At 36.7% G+C, this 18,971-nt stretch overlaps 2 protein-coding genes across 2 annotated transcripts; one reads left to right on the top strand and one right to left on the bottom strand.

Moving 5' to 3' along the window:
• Nucleotides 1-99: 99 nt before the first annotated feature.
• LOC107492018 (peroxygenase) lies at nt 100-1,788 on the bottom strand. Its single transcript, XM_016112979.3, has 6 exons — nt 1,490-1,788; nt 1,201-1,350; nt 868-953; nt 673-767; nt 472-597; nt 100-381 (listed from the first exon to the last, which is right to left on the bottom strand). Exons 1-6 carry the CDS (start codon nt 1,608-1,610, stop codon nt 222-224), a joined length of 738 nt encoding a protein of 245 aa, XP_015968465.1. The 5' UTR covers nt 1,611-1,788; the 3' UTR covers nt 100-221.
• Nucleotides 1,789-13,797: 12,009 nt separating this feature from the next.
• On the top strand, nt 13,798-17,590 carry LOC107492017 (protein PHR1-LIKE 1). Its single transcript, XM_016112978.3, has 8 exons — nt 13,798-14,033; nt 14,752-15,331; nt 15,535-15,685; nt 15,780-15,856; nt 16,119-16,158; nt 16,407-16,464; nt 16,563-16,632; nt 16,738-17,590. The coding sequence occupies exons 2-8, from the start codon at nt 14,792-14,794 to the stop codon at nt 17,026-17,028; spliced, it is 1,227 nt and encodes a 408-aa protein (XP_015968464.1). The 5' UTR covers nt 13,798-14,033; nt 14,752-14,791; the 3' UTR covers nt 17,029-17,590.
• The last annotated feature ends 1,381 nt before the right edge of the window (nt 17,591-18,971 follow it).

The raw sequence follows: 18,971 nt of genomic DNA, 5'->3' as shown, positions 1-18,971 counted from the left end.
AAGTTGTATTTAGATTTGATATCTCAAAAGTGTATGAATATCATATACACGCCACACCTGAAATCAAACACGCAAATAGAAGACCTTACGCCTAAGAAGTCAGAACTCGAGATAGATTATTTCAAAAGTAACACCACATTTACTCTACCTAAATTGTAAACATGCACACATATGTCCTTATTATGAGGTAATTGGACCTTTACAAGAGGCTAGAGAGGGTGTCAAGCCATCTTTCCTGTATGATTATTACCACTACGCTTTTTAGCACAGTAGTCGAATAAGCTGCCATCAAAGCACCGTCTCACAGCTTCTTTTGCTAGAAAGCCTTCTTCATCTCTTGCTAGCAGATACAATACACTCCACTCAAATTTTGCCGCAGCCCTGCAGTAGCAAAAGGTTTCATTCACCCACTTTTTCTAATTGAGGGATACCTGTGAAGAACTAAAATGAGAGGGTGTGAGAAGAGAGGACCAGCCAAATACGTCATATGCAACAGCGTTTGCTTGTGTCATGTGCCACATCTCTCTGAACATCAATTTATCAGGCTCTGTCTGTGCATACTTGCTAAACATGATTTCCAAATTTGCAGGAACGAATCTGAAAACCATCTTATGTCACCAGGCAATAAGAGGTTTATATTATTAATCTTAAATCTTAACCACACTTAATTACCTTCCCTCTGTGTCGTAGGTGCCTGTATCACTACCATGTTTGGCCTTGTGTATGTTTTCTATGTAAATTGGGAAGAAAGGTGAAGGTAGCCATGTCTGTGTTACATACAAGTCACAACATGTGCAAGTAAGTTGAAGTGGTAATTATACTAAGGTAACATATAATTGGATGGGATCCTTGTTGAAAGTGTCTCACCGGAAGTGTAAGATAACTGAGAGCTATATGAATAATAATCGCAATCACGAAGGAAGCAATAACATTAAAGCCTATTTTGCGTAACCCTGCAACATTATTAAAACAATAATCAAAGCTACAATCCAAAAACCCCAAAAGCAGGAATAGTCAAGGAGGCGTGCAACACAATAAGAGAAATGTTTTGTGTATTGATAGCATAGTGTACAGAGTGAGATTCACATGGGACGAGTATCACACCCAATACAATCCAATCCAATAATAACAGAGGAACGTGTGTTAGCTTAACATGAAGAAATCGCAGTAAGACTATTAATCTGTTATGAGAGTAAGTACCTCTGTAAGTCTCCCATGGATAGATGATACCATCCTTGTCAAGATCAAAGAAGGTAGCATGTTGTTGAAGCACGGACATGTTGTTATGCTTGTGACCCCATGTCCCATTCACATTCTGTGTGTCAGGTGCAACCAGTGCTCTTGGCATATCTGGACAAAAACATGATCCAATCAATAAGGGAAAAAAATAAAAAATAAAAAACCTTGATCAAACCCCATTAAAGTTTCCTACGCTATAATCTCATTTCAAGTGAAAAAGAAATGAACTTGAAAGAAAAATAGAGATTACAGGGTTTGGGGAGCTTAGTTTCCAAGTCCATAGGAACCTTCCTTTCAGCCGTTACCGGTGCCTTTTCGGCCACCGTTGCCATGGCTTCATGGGATTGGGATTGTTCCGGTGTTGTTGCCATTGTGGAGAGTGTTCTTCTCTGGAAGGAGAGAAGGAAGTTACTTTCTTTCTTCGTTTGGAGTGTGGCGGTGGCAGTTGTCAGATGCTCAAAAATAGGAAAGGAAAGAAGGCAAAGTGATTACACAAACAATAAAATCAAAGTGTGGGGACACAGAAATAGCAACAGATTCTTAGGGACTTGTGTGGTTGGTCCTTCCACACTCTCGACTGTTCTTGATTTGACACGTACCCTTGATCTAAACATTACATTAATTTGGTCCGATTCTGAAAGAGGCGTCACTAGAAGAAGCAAGGAGTTTTTATTTTAATAAATAAAATAATATATTAGTTATCTAATTAAATAATTTTAAAAATTATTATCGAAATCTGTCGCTATGCTTTATCTTGTTTATATTGTGAATGAGATGATTTTACACGTATTTTGTTTATAGTGTAAATGAAATAAGACACATAGACGTGACACATGTATATATTGTTCACACTGTAAACGAGAACGAGACTTCATAATACGTCGGAGCAGTCGACTTTGCGGTTAGTTGTAATTTATTGAATTTGACGCAATTTTATATAGATAAATATGTGTATGTAGCTATAGTTAGGGTAGTAGCGAAGAAGTAGAATATAGTTTGTATAGTTAGTATGGAATAAGTCACGGGTGAAAATTTAGAACTCTCTTTTATTTCACTTGTCTTAAGTTGTTACTACATAATTATTAGTTTGAAATTCTATCTAATTTAGTTATTTTATCCCTTTTAATTTTATAATTAATTTTTTTTATATCAAATATATTAAAACTAATAGAATAAGATTTTTCTCAAAAATATGCAACTAAATATGTAATTACGTTCTTAATTATAAAATCTATAATTTATAAAAAAGTATCTATTTAAGTTTAATATTTTTTATACTGAAAAGATCTAATTATAAAACTAAAAATAGTGTAAGAATTAAAAAAATATAGACACCTATTTAAAAATTTAGTGACATTATAAGGGCCATTAAACTTAAAAAAATCAATAAAAGATTTAAAATTACTTATTGATAATTGTGAACATATATTTTTTCTTCACAGGCCTCGCCTTCTACTGCCCCGACGAGTGAGTCATACCCTTCCTCCACTGGACGCCATCGTCCCGTATTTGAGGGAGGCTGGATTCGGTGACACGGTTCCTTTCAGGGACTTCACATTCAATAATGCCTTGATTACGATATTCGTGGAGCAATGGCATCCGGAGACACACACGTTTCATCTCTTGTGGAGTGAGGTTACTATCACCCTACAGGACGTTGCGTACCACCTAGGGTTATGCCCCCACGAGGACCCTGTTGGGGCGGTGCTTCCGTGACTTTAGTAGGTGGTACCAGACGGAGACGTGGCAGTTGGTGGAGCAGCTCTTGGGGCCTCTGGTGGCTCCACAGCAGGCAGCACAAAGGAAGGAGTCGTTCACGCTGAAGCTCGTATGGCTGCGGGATCGTGTCTGCCAGATGCCCGCTATAGATGTCGCAAAGACCCTCCGACAGTACGCTAGATGCTACATCATGTTACTGATCGGAGGATATCTGATGACGGACAAGTCGAACAACTTGATCCACCTGCGATGGCTCCTGCTTCTTTAAGACTTTGGGCAGTGCCGGGCGTTGTCTTAGGGCTTGGCCGTGCTGGCCTGGATGTACCAGTCACTATGCTTGGCGGCACACCGAGGCGTCACAGACATTGCTGGCTGCTCTCAGCTATTGATGTCCTAGATATACCAGCGATTTTTTCAGTGGTGTCCACTGGATCGAGCGATCTACATGTATCCTATGGCTGCGAGGTAACAACTGTTTATGTCTTTATTTAGTTATAAGTTTATAATTTCTTACGACCTTCTACATAATGAACTGCTTTTATTGTTTTGATTGGTGTCAGGTTGGTTGTACTGCAGCAGCAGAGTAGAGATCAGCATGAGGCCAGGATCCTGCATTGGAGAGTATCGATCGACAAGTTACGATTCGATGAGGTTAGTACCATGCTTGACTTAACCACAATTTCATTTTAGTCCTTTATGTTGCATTCGTTTATAAGTACTAATTATTTGTTATGTCACAGTTCTTTCAGTTTGTATGGAGGTCGTATGATGACCCTGCTCTGCAGGCTCTATGCCCTCCTTGGTTCATCGAGGAGGAGGAGTGGGGGACATGGATGTCAGTCATTTTTCTTGTCTGCTTCAATGTTGTGCAGTTTCACTAGGTTGACCGGGTGAAACGGCAGTTCAATGGAGAGCAGTAGGTGCCTGGCACTCCAGTGAACCATGACAGGTATTGCTGAAATCTTATTTATCTTTGCTTTACTGATTTTAAAGTTAAATCATTACAATATACATATGTGCCCCCAGACAACCCCGTCAGACTAGTTACTTATCTGTGTTTGTTCCGACAGGTTCCTAACCTCCACTGGCCGGGGTGAGGATGTGTGGTGGTCTGATAGACATCACAATTGGTACGAGGGATGGCGTACCAGTTTCCGTCCACGTCACAAGATCTCCATTATGAACACGTTCGACACCAAGCCAATGCAGGAGTATTACGATTGGTAGGGGTGGAAACAGGCCAGGCGGCCTGCCAGGGGCCTGCAGCCTGGCCTGTGTTTGGCCTGGCCTGATAGGAAATAGGCCCTGGCTCAGGCTATTAAAAAAGCCTATATTCTTTAAAAGGCCAGGCCTAGGCTTTTGATTGAAATAGCCTGTTGGGCCTGTCAGGCCGGCCTGAGCCTACAAATATATATAGAGAGTTTTATTATACTAGTAAAAATGCTATTGAAAGAATTTGAACTTGGATCTTCTATCTTATGAAAATACCTTTATCCACCCAGCCATTTGTCTCTTTAATTATATATGTGTATTTGTATTTTATAATTTTAAAAATTAAATTATATCTTAAATTTAATTATTATTAAAAAAACAGGCCTATTGACAGGCTTAAGGCCAGGCCAGATTTAACAATAGACCAGACTCAGTACTCATTAAAAATCCTATACCAAGCTACAAGCCAGGCTAAGACCAATATACTCTATTACAGGCCTGGCCTGGCCTGGCCTGTTTCCACCCCTAAGGATTGGTAGCACGGGGCTTGCCGTGTTAGGTACCTGTCAGGCGAAGAGGTATTGGAGAATCCGAGACTTGTCGAGTTACCCACTGATGTACAGCCCACTGCCAGCCAGTCGAGGGACGATCTTCACCTTCCTCGGGGTGTGCCAGATCGGCGTAGCCGCGTAAGCGGGCGACTGAGGTTAGGACGATACCCGGTGACCTGCTCGGAGGGACAGGGGTGCTAGAGATCAAATACCGAGTGAGGGGGTTAGGAGGGAGAGGGTCAGGCCTCGTTGGGCGCGGCTGGATGTAGAGTCTGACGAGGAGGCAGAGTACGATCAATAGGAGGAATGGAAACCTCCCGTTAAACAGGTAGGATACACCTGCACCTCCACCTCCACCAGCCCACGCACCGCATCTTTCATCTGGTTCAGGAGGACCGCAGCATTGGGCCATCTGGGACACATCACCACTCAGCTGGCATGATCTAGGACCATCCTGTAGCCATTAGGAGGAGCAGATGGTGAATGAGATATTCTTTGACAATGCCTTCTAGCTTCACACCACTGATCCGGCATTAATGCAGCGCCTAGCAGAGTCATTCCGAATTGGGAGAGAGTAGGGTGTCAGACAGTACTAGCATCCATCTGTTCCCGCGTATACCTCGGTGTGGATGCCACAGATATCTCCTGCATCTGGATCATCATACGCGGCGGGGTTCATGCTGGTGCCCAGTATGCCACACCACTGTTGTACGACTATGGTATGTTGCTGACCTCATCACGGCCTCTAGTTACCCCTCCGTTAAATCCACCGTCAAAAAGTGTACCTTGTTCCCTGGTGTACTCTTTTTTCTGACTTCATGATTTTTTCCCAAAAAAAAATTCCTGGAGGGGGTTTTAATGAGGCACCACAGCAAGGGCTAAGGATAAAAGAAATCCTTAATAGCAAGAAAAGGTATGTAAATATTTTTCTCTTATTAATGATAACTCATTTTCTATCAATTTTCTCATTCAAACACATTAATTTGAGCTCAAAAAACTACGAAAATCATTGCCCGACCTGAGTGGTCGGTAAGATGAAGCGACGAGTTACAAATTAATGTAAGAAGTTATGCAAGCTTCGTGGTCCAACCTTAAAAGAGTTGAGCCTAAAAATGAAATTCAAGAATAACTTGATAAACTCGACTACTTAAAGTCGGAATGCAAACAATTAAGGGAAAATTAGATTTACAAGAGAAACGTCTAAAGAATGGCCGACTTACTTTACCGACGTCTTTTTCCACTTAATAAAAACCCAAGATTTTCAAGGCAGCATCTAAAGCTACCAAAATTATTTACAACTAAGTCATAAAAGGCAAAAATAAATTAAGTAGAGGATGATAAAGAAATACTCATTCATTCAAAAGAACCACCACATATGCGAGTAGTGAAAAAAGGTATTTAAGCAAGGAGAAATAAAGTATTCCAACTACGACTATTACAAAACAAAAAATTGTTCATAAAGACCCACAAGTCGGGTCATTCAAAGCAACGAATTACAAAGGAATGAGCTATTTTCCATTAGTAGCATCTTCAGGCTAAGTAGAGGAGGTCAGAATAGCTTCAGAAGGAATAGGGAGTTTCTTAGGAGGAGGTATGATGGGCTCATCTTCCATCCGGGTTGGAAAGCTTTGAGAAGCTCCCTTAACTCGGACTTCTAAGGTCTTCAGGTCAGGCATGGAAGTGTCCTCATCGTCTTTAGGTGCAGGAATAATTTTTTCATCAACTACAATGTTGTTGGGGGTAATAAAGGAGAGGTCTGCCTCGGGAACAACAATCCGAAATTGAACCTTCAGGTTCTGTACCATCTCATCTAGGGGTGGCAATGGGTAGGGTAGAGTAGGGTTTGAACCCAACCCTAACCCTACCCGCAGGTTGAGTTTTTAACTAACACTCAACCTTACCCTACCCGCGGGTTGAGAAATACCCAACCCTAACCCTACCCGCGCTCAACCCGCGGGTATCCAACCCTACCCGCGAGTTAACAAAAAGAAACATTATAATGACACAAATATCTCATAAATAACACAAGTATCCTTGGTTCAGTGGCTAAGAACTTTTTGCACATACTTAAAGTCCTTGGTTTAACTCCCATATGTCAACGTCAGAATTTGCTGGGCATATTATTAATAATAAAAAAGAAAATAGGATTTATATTTTTTAATTATTAATTTTATAATTATTAAGGGTAAATTTATCGTTTTATTGACAAAAAATAATTTTAATATTAATGATAATTTTAAACAAAAATATGTTATAATAAACAATTTTAATTTCGACTATAAACTTTAGAAATTAAAAGAGTACCTATCCTAAAACTAAAAAATTACATACATTACAATCAGTACGAAGATTATAATACAATAACATTTTTGTTAAATAAAAAAACGGTAGAAAAAGGTAATATGTGGTCTTGAAGCCCTCTATATGGTGATTGGGTATCTTCATCCTTGCTAAATCAGATATTGAGTGTTTCGTTTTTTTTATTCTTTTTATAAGTAGGTGTTTGATATAACAAAGCTAGAAGGAACTGGCAAAAAGGCCATTTGTATACATACATCCCATCAATAAAATGAAAATATCAAAATTATACAACTAACTATTCATATAAAATACATATTAAAATATATAATAAAAATATATAAAATAATATGTATAAATATAGTGAATGATTTTTGTATGTTTTATAAACAAAATGGACTATGATATAGTATTGAGCCTACTTAATTAATTACAGGTTACGCTATAAAATTACAAATCAAGCAATTAGATTTGTTATTAGTCTGGAACACTAGCCACAAAACATTTTACCCAGTGATTATGTAGCACTTAGCACATAACAACAATTCTTTTGTATAAGGGTCAAGAGTTTGAATTAATGTTTAAATTTATAGTTAGCATTTATCCTTTTAAATTAGAGTAAACATCCAACTCGATTTCTGTCCAAAAAAAAAAGGTACATTACGTCTTCTGTCTTTGTATTCCATGAGATATGGCGACTCTTCTGTGTTTTCCGGCGTTAAAAACAAATAGAATATGTATACGTGTCACTTAACGGTGATGAGCTAGCTGTTAGGTGTCCATTAAGTGTCAAGCTGTCAATTTAAAAATAGACAGAGATCAATCTGTCCCTGCCTCCCAAACAAAAATGCTGTCGTTTTAAGTGAGGGATTGGAGGTTCAAATGTTGCACTGCTTCATTATATACTCTAAAAATGTATCACTGTGTTTGACTGTAAACCCTTGGATAGCATGGTTGATAGTGAAGAACATGGGTCGACATCAAATCAGTGAAGTGGGAGAGTTGAAAACGAATCAGGTTGGAGTTTGAAAGCTACTGGGAGTGTGGGATCAAGGTGGAAGAAGAAGTGGGTTGCCCCAGAGTGTAATTGTGGAATTTATGCAATTTTATTCATGTCCGGAACCGATATGAACCTAAATAGACTATTCTTTCGATGCTCATACTTCAAGATAGGTTTATTAACAATTAAATTTTTGTTCACTTTGTTTTTCACTGATACTCATATTTTAAGGTAGGTTTATGAAGAATTAAAATTATGTTCACTTTGTTTTTCATTAGATTCATATTAAAGAATATTATTTTGTAGACTCCAAGACCTCATTACAAATATTTTTGTTGGCTTGATGATTATGTTGCATCATTCAATGAGGATGCTACAAAGACTCTTTTGTTTGGAGGTTTGAAGCTGAATTCGAATCATAAAGAAGATCATTCTTCTTTATGATTCGAATTCAGCTTCAAACCTCCAAACAAAAGAGTCTTAGCTTAAAAATTCATTTAAAGAAAGTTAGATTGAATTTTAGGCAAATTAGATGTACTAATGTTGGATGTGTTATGTTGGCATTTGTTGCTGGAATTGTAGTTGAAAACCTGTTTAGTGGTGTAGTTTAAAGAGATCAAATGTTACTTCTGGAGTATTGTGAAATATGGTGATCATGGTTGTTAAGTACTTAAATTGTTTAGGCTATGACATTTGTTATTGTTGATCACTTTTGATGAATGAATATTAAATATAATTAAGCTGCTTTTGTTTTATATGTTTGTTTATTCAATTTTAAATAATGCAATAATGTACATGATTTTATAATAAAATAAGACATTATGAATTTGTTGAACAAAGTAAGAAGCCATCTGTTGAAAGTTGAAACTTAACACATGATACCATAATAATAGAATAAGGGAATCATCATAACAGTCCTTACTGATATAGTTATCCAAAAGAGTATTCAACTAACTATGTCACTGGTTGCATGTCTTAGCATCTAATTATATTATAACAAAAACAATGGCAATACAAGGTCCCTAATCAACATAGTTGTCATAGCAAGTAATTTGATAACCAAAATAAACACAAGCTATTGTCCAAATTATCTATTATTCTGAGTCCCAAACTTTTAAAGCTAGGTTAACTACTCAATTCTTGTTGGAAGGCCTAATCCTTGGAGTGGGGATGAACTTAAAAAGTCTTGTTGCAGTCCCTGAAGTTACTGCAGCCATGATCTCAACTGATACTGCTGTTGATACACCTTGGTTAGTTGCAGTAGATTGACCTGAACCAACAGATGGGGTTGGCTGTAGGCTCATTCGACTTGAGCCTTGTGCTATTGGAGCAGTGGGTCTCACAATTGGTTGCTTCTCTCTAAAGTATGGTGCAGAGTTAGTGTTGAATTTTGTTGCAGGCTATCCACAGAAAATATCATAGTAAAGGTCATAATTAAATTAAATAGACATTACAAATTTAACTTAGGAACATTTTTTACCTCATCTGCTTAGGGTGCAGACTGGGAGACATTAATTTTCTCCCATTGACTATGGTTTATTGATTGTCCTCTTGCAGATGTTTTGGGAAGCTTCTTTTTGTTCTTCTTTGCCTTAGTCTATCATAAATGGTAACTGTTAGGGCAACAAATAAATTAGTGTTATGCCAAATAAAGACCCTAAATTGGCATAAACTCACAGCAACATCTAATGTAGTTTCCTCAGCATTGGCAGTTGAGTTGTTCTGTCCTGTTTTCTGAACCTGTTTTATCATCAAAACACAAGATTGGAACACAACAAGGCTCAACCAATTAGGTTACTTAATTCCTTAACTATATATTTATAGGACAGTTATCATATTAAATATATTTTGAAAGTGAATCATCACTTGTTGAATTATATCTGCTCAGTGTTAGCCTGACTTGACTCTACAAATTGCAAAGGCCATTTCTTTGCCCTTCTCTCCTTCTTTGTCATGAGTTTTCAATTCAGATCTTGGGATGCATTGGTACAAGTTTTGTAGTAGTGTCCTAACTGACCACACTTTGAACAAGTGACTTGAAAAGTTTTTCTATATTTGTTTGGATTCACCTCTTTCTCAACCGGGTCTGATCTTCTCTTCGTTTTTGGCCTATGAGCAGCTCTTTTAATTGGAGGAGGAAGAGTCTTAGAGGCATTCGATTGTACCCAGTACTCTTCACTATTAACCAATTTGATGCAATGTGAGTATGTAGCTCTTACTGCTTCCATTGTAAGCCACTTATGCACAAAATCTTCAAGCCTAAGGCCCATCTTAGATATGGCTGCCACTGCATGTCTACAAGGCATACCTATAGACATGAATTCAATTTATCACATGCAATGAATTTTATGAAACAAGTATATAGTTTTACAAATGCAAAATAATATTCAAAACAAGTTTACCAGTTAGCTGCCACATATTGCATGTGCATGTTCTTTCTTCAAGATTAACTCCAATCTTGTGATTTCTACTGTGCACTTCAAAAAGAACTCTTTTACTATATATAGTCTATCAAACAAAGGGAGAGACTCTGGCTGAGGTATCACATCTAATATTGCAGTTAAACTTGGGTTTGTCTTATGCAGTTCCATCAGGTAATTCCTAATCTTACCATATTGTGCTCCTTCATCGCCAATTACCTCCTCCCTAGCTGCCTTTAGTGCCTTGCTTATCATTTTTCCACTCATTTTGATGTTGTAGTCTTGGACCATATATTTCGTAGCCTGCTTTGGCTTCATGTCTGGCTGAGTAAGAAGTCTCTTAACTAACTTCGATGTTACCCATTGCCTATCAGCAAGGTTGCTGCTAAAATCCCTCCCACAATTATGCTCATTGAACAATATTTTTACTTGAAAACATCCATTTGCACTATTCCATGATGTCAATATTAGCCATGAACAATTTTCACTAGCACATGCTATCCTGACCCTTTGTTTCTCATTCTTTAGATACATAACATCTTTACCCTCATATACGAAATAATCCTTCAATGCACTCTTGAATGTCTCCATTGTAGTGAAGATTTATCCAACTTTAAATTCAACATCCCCTTACTCAATTTCTTCATTAAAGGCATCGTATGCAGTCCTCCCTTCGTCCTCAGATGACACTGGACTGTTAAATGCTTCACTTTCATAATCATATGGTTTGTCATAATCCGAATTCAATTCCTCAATAGTTGGCCCAACATTCCCAGATGTGCCACCCAAACTAGTTCTAATGCCACTTAAACCACCACCTGTAGTCTTAGTCTTACTTCTATTATACCTTCTATCTCTCAGAATATGTCTTCTTCTAGTGCCCTTATACTTCTTAGAAAGCCTTTTTTGGACAGACTTTTTTTTAGTTGTGTCCATACTATCCTTTTCACCTGAACCGGCCCAACCTCCACATTTAGGCCAGTGCCAGCTGTCATATTTAGGCCAGTGCCAACCTCCACATTTGGGCCAACCTTATCTTGAATTTTTGGGCCATGACTAGCTTTCTTTTTAGGTGAAACTCTCTTCTTCTTCTTCTGAATATTTTTTTTTCTTTTCCAAACTCTCATCACTGCTGTCTGTATCCTCAAAACCAGAAAGAGGAGGATTATAAGGCTCATATTCTTTGGTCTCATATCCATCATCTGAAGATGATAATGATTCACTCAGCATAACAGTATCACACTTCACACCATCATCAACAACTTCAGGAATATCTATCGGGTGATCAAAGTAAAGATAAAATTCATTATTGCCCTTATTTCTCTTCTGAGCATCCCTCAGTTCATTTATATCAGCATCACCTTTAATAACATGTAGCCAAACTTCCATGTCATCAGCAATGTTGTCAAACTAATACATCTCCTTATATGTTGTATACCCTAACTCCTTAAATAAAGTTTTAGATCAAAGAAGTTAATATAGTCTAAATCTATGGGTAGATACTTATGCAATTTTCTAATAAGATAACATAATACCTCCTCTGAATTTCTCTTAAAACTTTTTCCATAATGAAATATAGGAACAACCATAAAATCATCCATCTGAGACAAACAAAGTAAATAATATTTTATATTACAACCTTTATATAAATAATTGTGATTTTAATAGAGTACATGTAGTTAAAGTATGTATACATTTTAATAGAGTACATGTAATCAAAATAAGTAGGTATATATTTACTGCCTTCTTTTTTCATGAGAGTACATAAACATTTGCTAAGGTATATATTTGCCTTAAACTTTAATAGAAAGTTGCTGTGAACTCTTTTATAAACACTAATCATAGCAATGTTTATATATAATATTGAAATTTGAATAAAGATAACTATATCTGTTGGAGTTTGTGATTTTAATACAAGTAAATTGATACATTCTGAACCCACTTGCAAACTATATATGAATTCCATTGAACCCTACTTTCTATATATGAATTCCGTTATAGGAAGGGAAAACATCTTTATCTGTTGATGGCAAAATGCCTCAAAATTAGCAACATTGAGCACTAACCAAACTCTATCTTTGTTATGCGATACCAAGCCAAAAAAAATGCAAACACTCACAACCCAAAAACTAATTAAACAATACACAATGTCACTAATATTTTAGTTGAATAATCTGCTACTTATCTCGAAGACTTGCACAAGAAAATTCTGTTAACGTCATCAGGGAGTCCGTTAGTGATGCCGTCTGAACCTTCACTTGGAGCGTTGTCAGCAACACGGTCAACATCTTACTCAGCTCCACAGCCAGGTAGAGCGTTGTCGTTCGTCTTTAGAGAGAATATGAAAAGATTTTGGGTATTCTGTAACTAGGAGAAAGGGAAGAAGGGTTAAATGGAAACCCAAACCATGTACTAACGCAACATTTCAATCCCTCACTTAAAACGACAACGTTTTTGTTTAGGAGGCAGGGATAGATAGACTTTGTCCATTTTTAAATTGACAGCTTGATACTTAATGGACACCTAACATCCAACTCATCACCGTTAAGTGACACATATACATATTCCGTTTGTTTTTAATGTCTGAAAGCACAGAAGAGCCGCTATGTCTCACAGAATACAAAGACAGAGACCAAAATGTACATTTTTTTTTTTACAAAAATCGCTTTATCTTTATGAAAAATGGACAGAAATTGGATTAAGTGTTTACTCTTTAAATTAAGAGCAAGCACCTCTAATAAAAGTAAAGTAAAACCAAGAAATGAGTCTCTCTTTCAATGATAGATACCCTGGAAAAATAAAATAATCCGCACATAGGACATAGCTTTCTTTCATTTTCGACAAATTTGACATAGAGTAGCAAGTAATGAGGTAGGAATCGCCACCATTCAAAAAGAAATTAGACAATGACCAATGACTTTGATGGACCGATTTTGGACCCATGCCACACTCTTCACTCTTCCCTCAACACCGTTCATTAGCAGCCTTTCGCTTCCATCAGCAGCCAATAAATCCACACAGGCACACACACTTTACCCATTTCAAAACTAAAATTATAAAAAATACTATATAATATACATAATTTTTTTCCATGTCATTATTTGCTTTACATTTGTTAAAGTCAACAAGTTGCAAAGTGCAAATAGCAGGGAGGAAAAGGATTAGAGTGTGACACACAAAACAAAAGCTTGTGCATGAATCCGAATCGGACGGTGGAGAATGAACAAGAGAAGAGGCACACGTGTGAGTGGCGCAGGGGATGGCAAACTTGTTTCAGTTGGCCAATGACAAGAGAGAGAAATGGAGGGTGTGGTAATGATTTTTTATGAGTGAGAGAGAGAGAATGATAATATGATATTATGAGAATCAAAAACACCAAAAAGGACCGAGTTTGGGTTCCGAGATTGTTTGTTTAAGTGAAACACGACAAACCCAAAATACGTGTGCAACAGCAATACAACTCTGTGTTCCTCTCAACCTTGTCTTCTGTTATAGCATACCATAACCACAAACAACCATAGCCGAACCTCAAAAATCTAACCTTGGATTCCCAGCTTTCAGGTTCTCTTAGTTCCCACATAATCATTTTTATAGGTAAGTGCATAATCCATACACCCACTTTTGTAAATTTCAAAAAGTGTTGATTTTTTATTGTTGGGGTTAGGTGTCACTTGCTTATTGTTTTTGGGTTGGATTTATTTTTGGATAAGGTAAATTATTTTGAGCTCATATCTATTACTTTGGCAAATTTCTTTGTTCAAATCTGGAAGTGTGTTTTGATCTGTTCTGGTCAGAGATGTGTGTGTGTGTGTGTTGGGGTGTGGGTGTGGGTGAAATTCTGATTTTTTTTTTGTGACACTTGTCAATGTTTTTAACGGCGAATTCAGATTTGATGGCACCACTGAAATAGCTTAATGTTCAATGGGTTCACATAATTGCCACGCATGTGTATGTTTGTGTTCGTTAGTTTTGCCGGCGGCTTCTGATGAAAACTTTTTAGGCCACTGCTTTATTTTTCTTTATGTGGAGTTCTTTTAGGAGTTGGATATATTTTTAATAATAAATCTGATTTTTTCTTTTTTCTTTTTTTTTTTGAAGTTATAAGATTGATTTTGCCGAATGTTGTATTTCTCATCCCATCTTAATTTATTATGCCTAATTTAGCCTAAATATTGGTCTATTATTGGATAACCATGTTGTGTGATTTATCATTTCAACTTAGGTTCTTAGAGGATTAACAAGGAACCTGCTGTATATTTTGTCCAAATATGTTGGTAGTAATGATAATTGTGATTGGTTGTTATTGACAAAGGTACAAAGCTAGTTTCACTTCAAAGGAAGCTTTGAGTTCTATGTCTTCATGTTCTCCTGTTCTTCCAACACCACTGGATAACAAGTACATGAAACCCCCAGATTCGTTTCAGCTTTCGCCTATAAGAGAAATGACTGTGAATCCATCCCCCTTACAATCTACATCGTCGAATTCCAACACCAGAAGTACCGGACACACATTTTCGTCCCCTGATGTTGTCTCTTTTTCTTCAGCTTCGCAGCATGAAAGGCAGCATCAACCTTCTTCCTTTGTTTCACAGACATTAGGTGAAGACAGTGTGTCTTCTGAGCTACATTCAGCAACATTCATTTCGCAGCCTCAAGAAAGCGACGAGATTTCCTGGGGACCGGATCCGTTCCAGGGTATGCTTGGTTTCCCTGAAAATGTTTCTGTCCAGCATGATCAGGTGGAAAATGGTGCTTGTTATACAAACGATGACAATGTCAAACAATCTGATTTTGGGGAGTGGGTTGATAAGTTAATGTCAATTGATGATTCTTATGACCCAAATTGGAGTCAGCTCCTTGGTGATGATAATGAATCAGAACCAAAACCAAAGGTTGGTTTGTTTCTCTAACTGTTTTTTGCAGGTGGAAACTCAGGTGCAGTCAACTTCACGTAAAGTTGACAACTATTTAGTCAAATCATTCAAATCATTTAGTCAACTTCACGTGAAGTTGGTTTGTTTGTCCTTATTTTATTTTGTTTATGTTTATTGTATATGTTCCGAAAACTTATCCTAGTCCTACCCTTTTGATGCAGCCCATCCAGCAGCAGAATGTACCATCTAAAGAAGTTAAAGGTCTTCCTAGTTCTCCATCAACTGCATCACAAACGAAGCCTCGAATGCGTTGGACACCGGAACTTCACGAGGCCTTTGTGGAAGCGGTGAATCAGCTTGGTGGCAGCGAGAGTATATCTACTTCTCCATAGTCTCACAATGATGGACCTTTTCAGTTGAATTTTCTTGTTCATCTCATGATGTTAAATTGTTAATCAACATGCAGAGGCTACTCCCAAGGGGGTCTTGAACCTCATGAAAGTTAAGGGCCTTACGATCTACCATGTCAAAAGCCACCTACAGGTACATTCCATTTTCCTTCCACTTAAATAGCATGCGAGTAAATTTATTTAGGTGAATTCTAGTATGACTATGCTATGGTGACTATGGTGACTACGTAAGTATTGTTAAAATTAAAGTCACATTTTCTTTTATATTTTGTAACACTTTTTTTAAGTAACACTTTCTGAAAAGCATTGTTTAATAATAAAAAAAGTGTTACTTTAATACTAGAATGACCCATTTATTTAATCTAACACCTTTCACACATTATTTGTGATTGCAGAAGTATAGAACGGCCAGGTACAAACCTGAGACCCCAGAAGGTATGTGAAAGTTTACTTATCAGTTCTATCGTTCATATGTGAAAGCTTACCCAAAAAAACACAAAGGAGAGATGTTTTGTTTGCAATATCAAATGCATCCTTTTTTTGCTTTGATCTTCATTACAGTTGCAAAGAAATTTTAAAAAACTGGAGGTAAATTTTGCTATTATCTGGTTGAAGAGTAAATAGAAACTTCTAAATAGCCAATCCAATAGTTTGGGTGAGAGTCTCATCATCTATATCTGCAGGAACTTCTGAGAAAAAGCTAAGTTCAATTGAAGAAATGAAATCTCTAGACTTGAAAACGTGAGTTCTTGTTCTCTCAAAACAATTATTTTGTGTGATTTATTGCCATTGAAATTAACAACAATTCTCACAAACAAGGCATGGGATTTTGGTTGCAGGAGTAAGGGGATTACCGAGGCATTGCGCTTGCAAATGGAACTCCAGAAGCGGCTTCACGAGCAACTCGAGGTAATTCGTTTGTACTCGAGACTGTGTTTCTTGCACCTCAAGTCTTGTTGCTTTCTTTACTGCAAGTTTTGGCATATTATGATATTGTAGCTGTAATGTATATAGATCCAAAGGAAGTTGCAGATTCAAATAGAAAACCAAGGGAAGCGCCTCCAGATGATGTTCGAGCAGCAGAGAGAGATGGGAGATAGCAAGTTTAAGGACTCCTCCTCTTCCTCCTTGGACGAGCCTTCCAATTCAGAAGCTCCAAAAGAGGAAAATGAGAAATTAGGAAGTGAAAGTTGCATAACGAAAGCCGGGCCAGGAGAAAGCTCTCGGGACGAAAGCACGAAGCAGGAAATGGCAGATGAAGCTCAAATTAGTGTCCCACCACCCACAAAACGGGTCAAGACTTAAAAAGGATTGACAAAAGCAGAAGTGTTCTTTCCTTCCTGAGATGAAATGAATGAATGAATGAACTTTAGTGCTCATCTTTAATGATATATCCTCAAAATTGAACAGCAGCTAATGCTATGCATGGCTATGATTGTGGCTTCATTGTTTGGGAGATAAAATTTGCATTTGGAAATTGTTGTATATTCTTGAACCTGTTGAATCATTTAATCTAAATAGCATTTGTTTTATGGTTCATAATTGACTTCTTTCTTAGCTGCTTACTGATTTATTTTCCTTGTGAATTGAGGACATGAAGGTCATTTTGGTGCAGATTCAGACAGAGAGGGGCTTTTCCAGGATTAAGGTTAATGCAACAGCCATAAATCATAGTGCAGAACAAAGTTCACTCTTCAGATTCTTTGCTACATCACTCTACAAGTTATTTGTACAAATTTCATTATTTGGATATACCAATATAAGTCGCCCTTAAGTTGAATCTTTTTAGTTTTTATTTTGAGAATAAGGCTTGTAAATAATAGGGTGATTTACATCAATAAATTGATTGGAGATTAATTTTACACAAATATCCTAAACATATTTATATAAATCCAATTAGTCCAATTCGATTTAATATGCATCAAGTAAATCGAATTGGTACTAGAGCAGGAGAGGTGTTGCATCATTTTTGGATCCGGGTTAAATTCTTTCGTAAATCGAATTAGTCTAATTTAATTTATTGCATTATATATTATAAAATATTGATTTTTTATACATATTTTGTCATATGTATTGTAGTAAATTGAACTAAGCGAATTAGATTTATTATTGCATAAGTAAATCGAATTAAACTGATAAAATTATAATATGTATTTTAATGTCTCTCTTCTTTTAGTAAATTGAATTAGTTTAATTTGAATTTAATTAAATGCATATTAAATTGAATTCAACTAATTTGATTTGAGTAAATAATCAAAATGGTCCGTAAAAGATCATACAATTTTCATTTTGGTCTTCAAAAGATTTTTTTAATCAAATTCATCTCTAAAAAATTTCAAGTTAATCACTTAGTTCTTCCATCACTTCCCTCACTAACGCTGTTGACAGAAGCACACCCTCGTTCATTCCAGTTGTCTTTCAGCACGACAACTTTACGAAATTTTGTCAAATTAATCCCTAACTAATAAACCCTAATCCTATCATAATGCATATATATCCCCTTAGTCCTTTACATTGGAGTTAAGTTGCAGAGGTTTAGAGAACAATATTGGAGATCGCCGGCATAATGGGTGGTGGAAATGGAGGTCATCGTGGTAGGGTGTCTTCTTGCTCACTTGGTAGCTATGGGTCTAATTTGTTTATGTGAATTAGAAAGAGGAAGAATGAAGACATAATATGTTATTGTAGGCTGAAGACATTGATTAAGAAATCTAAAACTTCAGAGAACTCAGATAGATTATTCTATATATGTCCAAGATACCAGATGATTTGTTCTCATGAATCCCTTTATCTTCGGTAATCTTATTAGTTGTGGGGTTTTCAATTACAATTTTTTTTTCTTTAACTTTCTGCATAGGGGCAGCCATTGCAACTTCTTTCAAGTGAGTTGATGAAGATGAATATGATAGAAGAAATGGAAATGTAGAAACTGATGCAGAAGTTGAGAGCAATCATGATGAGTGGAAAGTAAACAATGCATGGAGAGTGAAGAGTTTGGAAGCAGAAGTCAGATTGACAAAAATGCTAATGAGTTTATGTTCATTAGATTGATAATTGTAATTTTAGTTGTGGGATTAATTTGTATATTTTGTATTTTCAATTAATAGTGCTATAAAGATTTTAACTTTATTCAGGTACATAATGTATTATGAAAAGAACAAATTGATATGCCCTATTCTATTGAATTTAACAATGAACTGAACAACCTGTTTTATTAAATTTACTCTTGACAAGATTATTCTTTAAAT

This window comes from Arachis duranensis, chromosome 6, assembly GCF_000817695.3.
Source record: "Arachis duranensis cultivar V14167 chromosome 6, aradu.V14167.gnm2.J7QH, whole genome shotgun sequence".
NCBI lineage: Eukaryota > Viridiplantae > Streptophyta > Magnoliopsida > Fabales > Fabaceae > Arachis > Arachis duranensis.
This window is presented reverse-complemented; position numbering and strand designations above follow the sequence as displayed.

Bases quoted from the DNA above. Each gene is read 5' to 3' on its own strand.
- LOC107492017 (XM_016112978.3), top strand. From the start codon at position 14,792: ATGTCTTCATGTTCTCCTGTTCTTCCAACACCACTGGATAACAAGTAC. The intron at 15,857-16,118 runs GTACATTCCATT...TTGTGATTGCAG, and splicing joins ATGTCAAAAGCCACCTACAG to AAGTATAGAACGGCCAGGTA. The intron at 16,465-16,562 runs GTGAGTTCTTGT...TTTTGGTTGCAG, and splicing joins AAATCTCTAGACTTGAAAAC to GAGTAAGGGGATTACCGAGG.
- LOC107492018 (XM_016112979.3), bottom strand. From the start codon at position 1,610: ATGGCAACAACACCGGAACAATCCCAATCCCATGAAGCCATGGCAACG. The intron at 954-1,200 runs GTACTTACTCTC...ATAATGTTGCAG, and splicing joins TCCATGGGAGACTTACAGAG to GGTTACGCAAAATAGGCTTT. The intron at 382-471 runs GTCCTCTCTTCT...TTGCTACTGCAG, and splicing joins GCATATGACGTATTTGGCTG to GGCTGCGGCAAAATTTGAGT.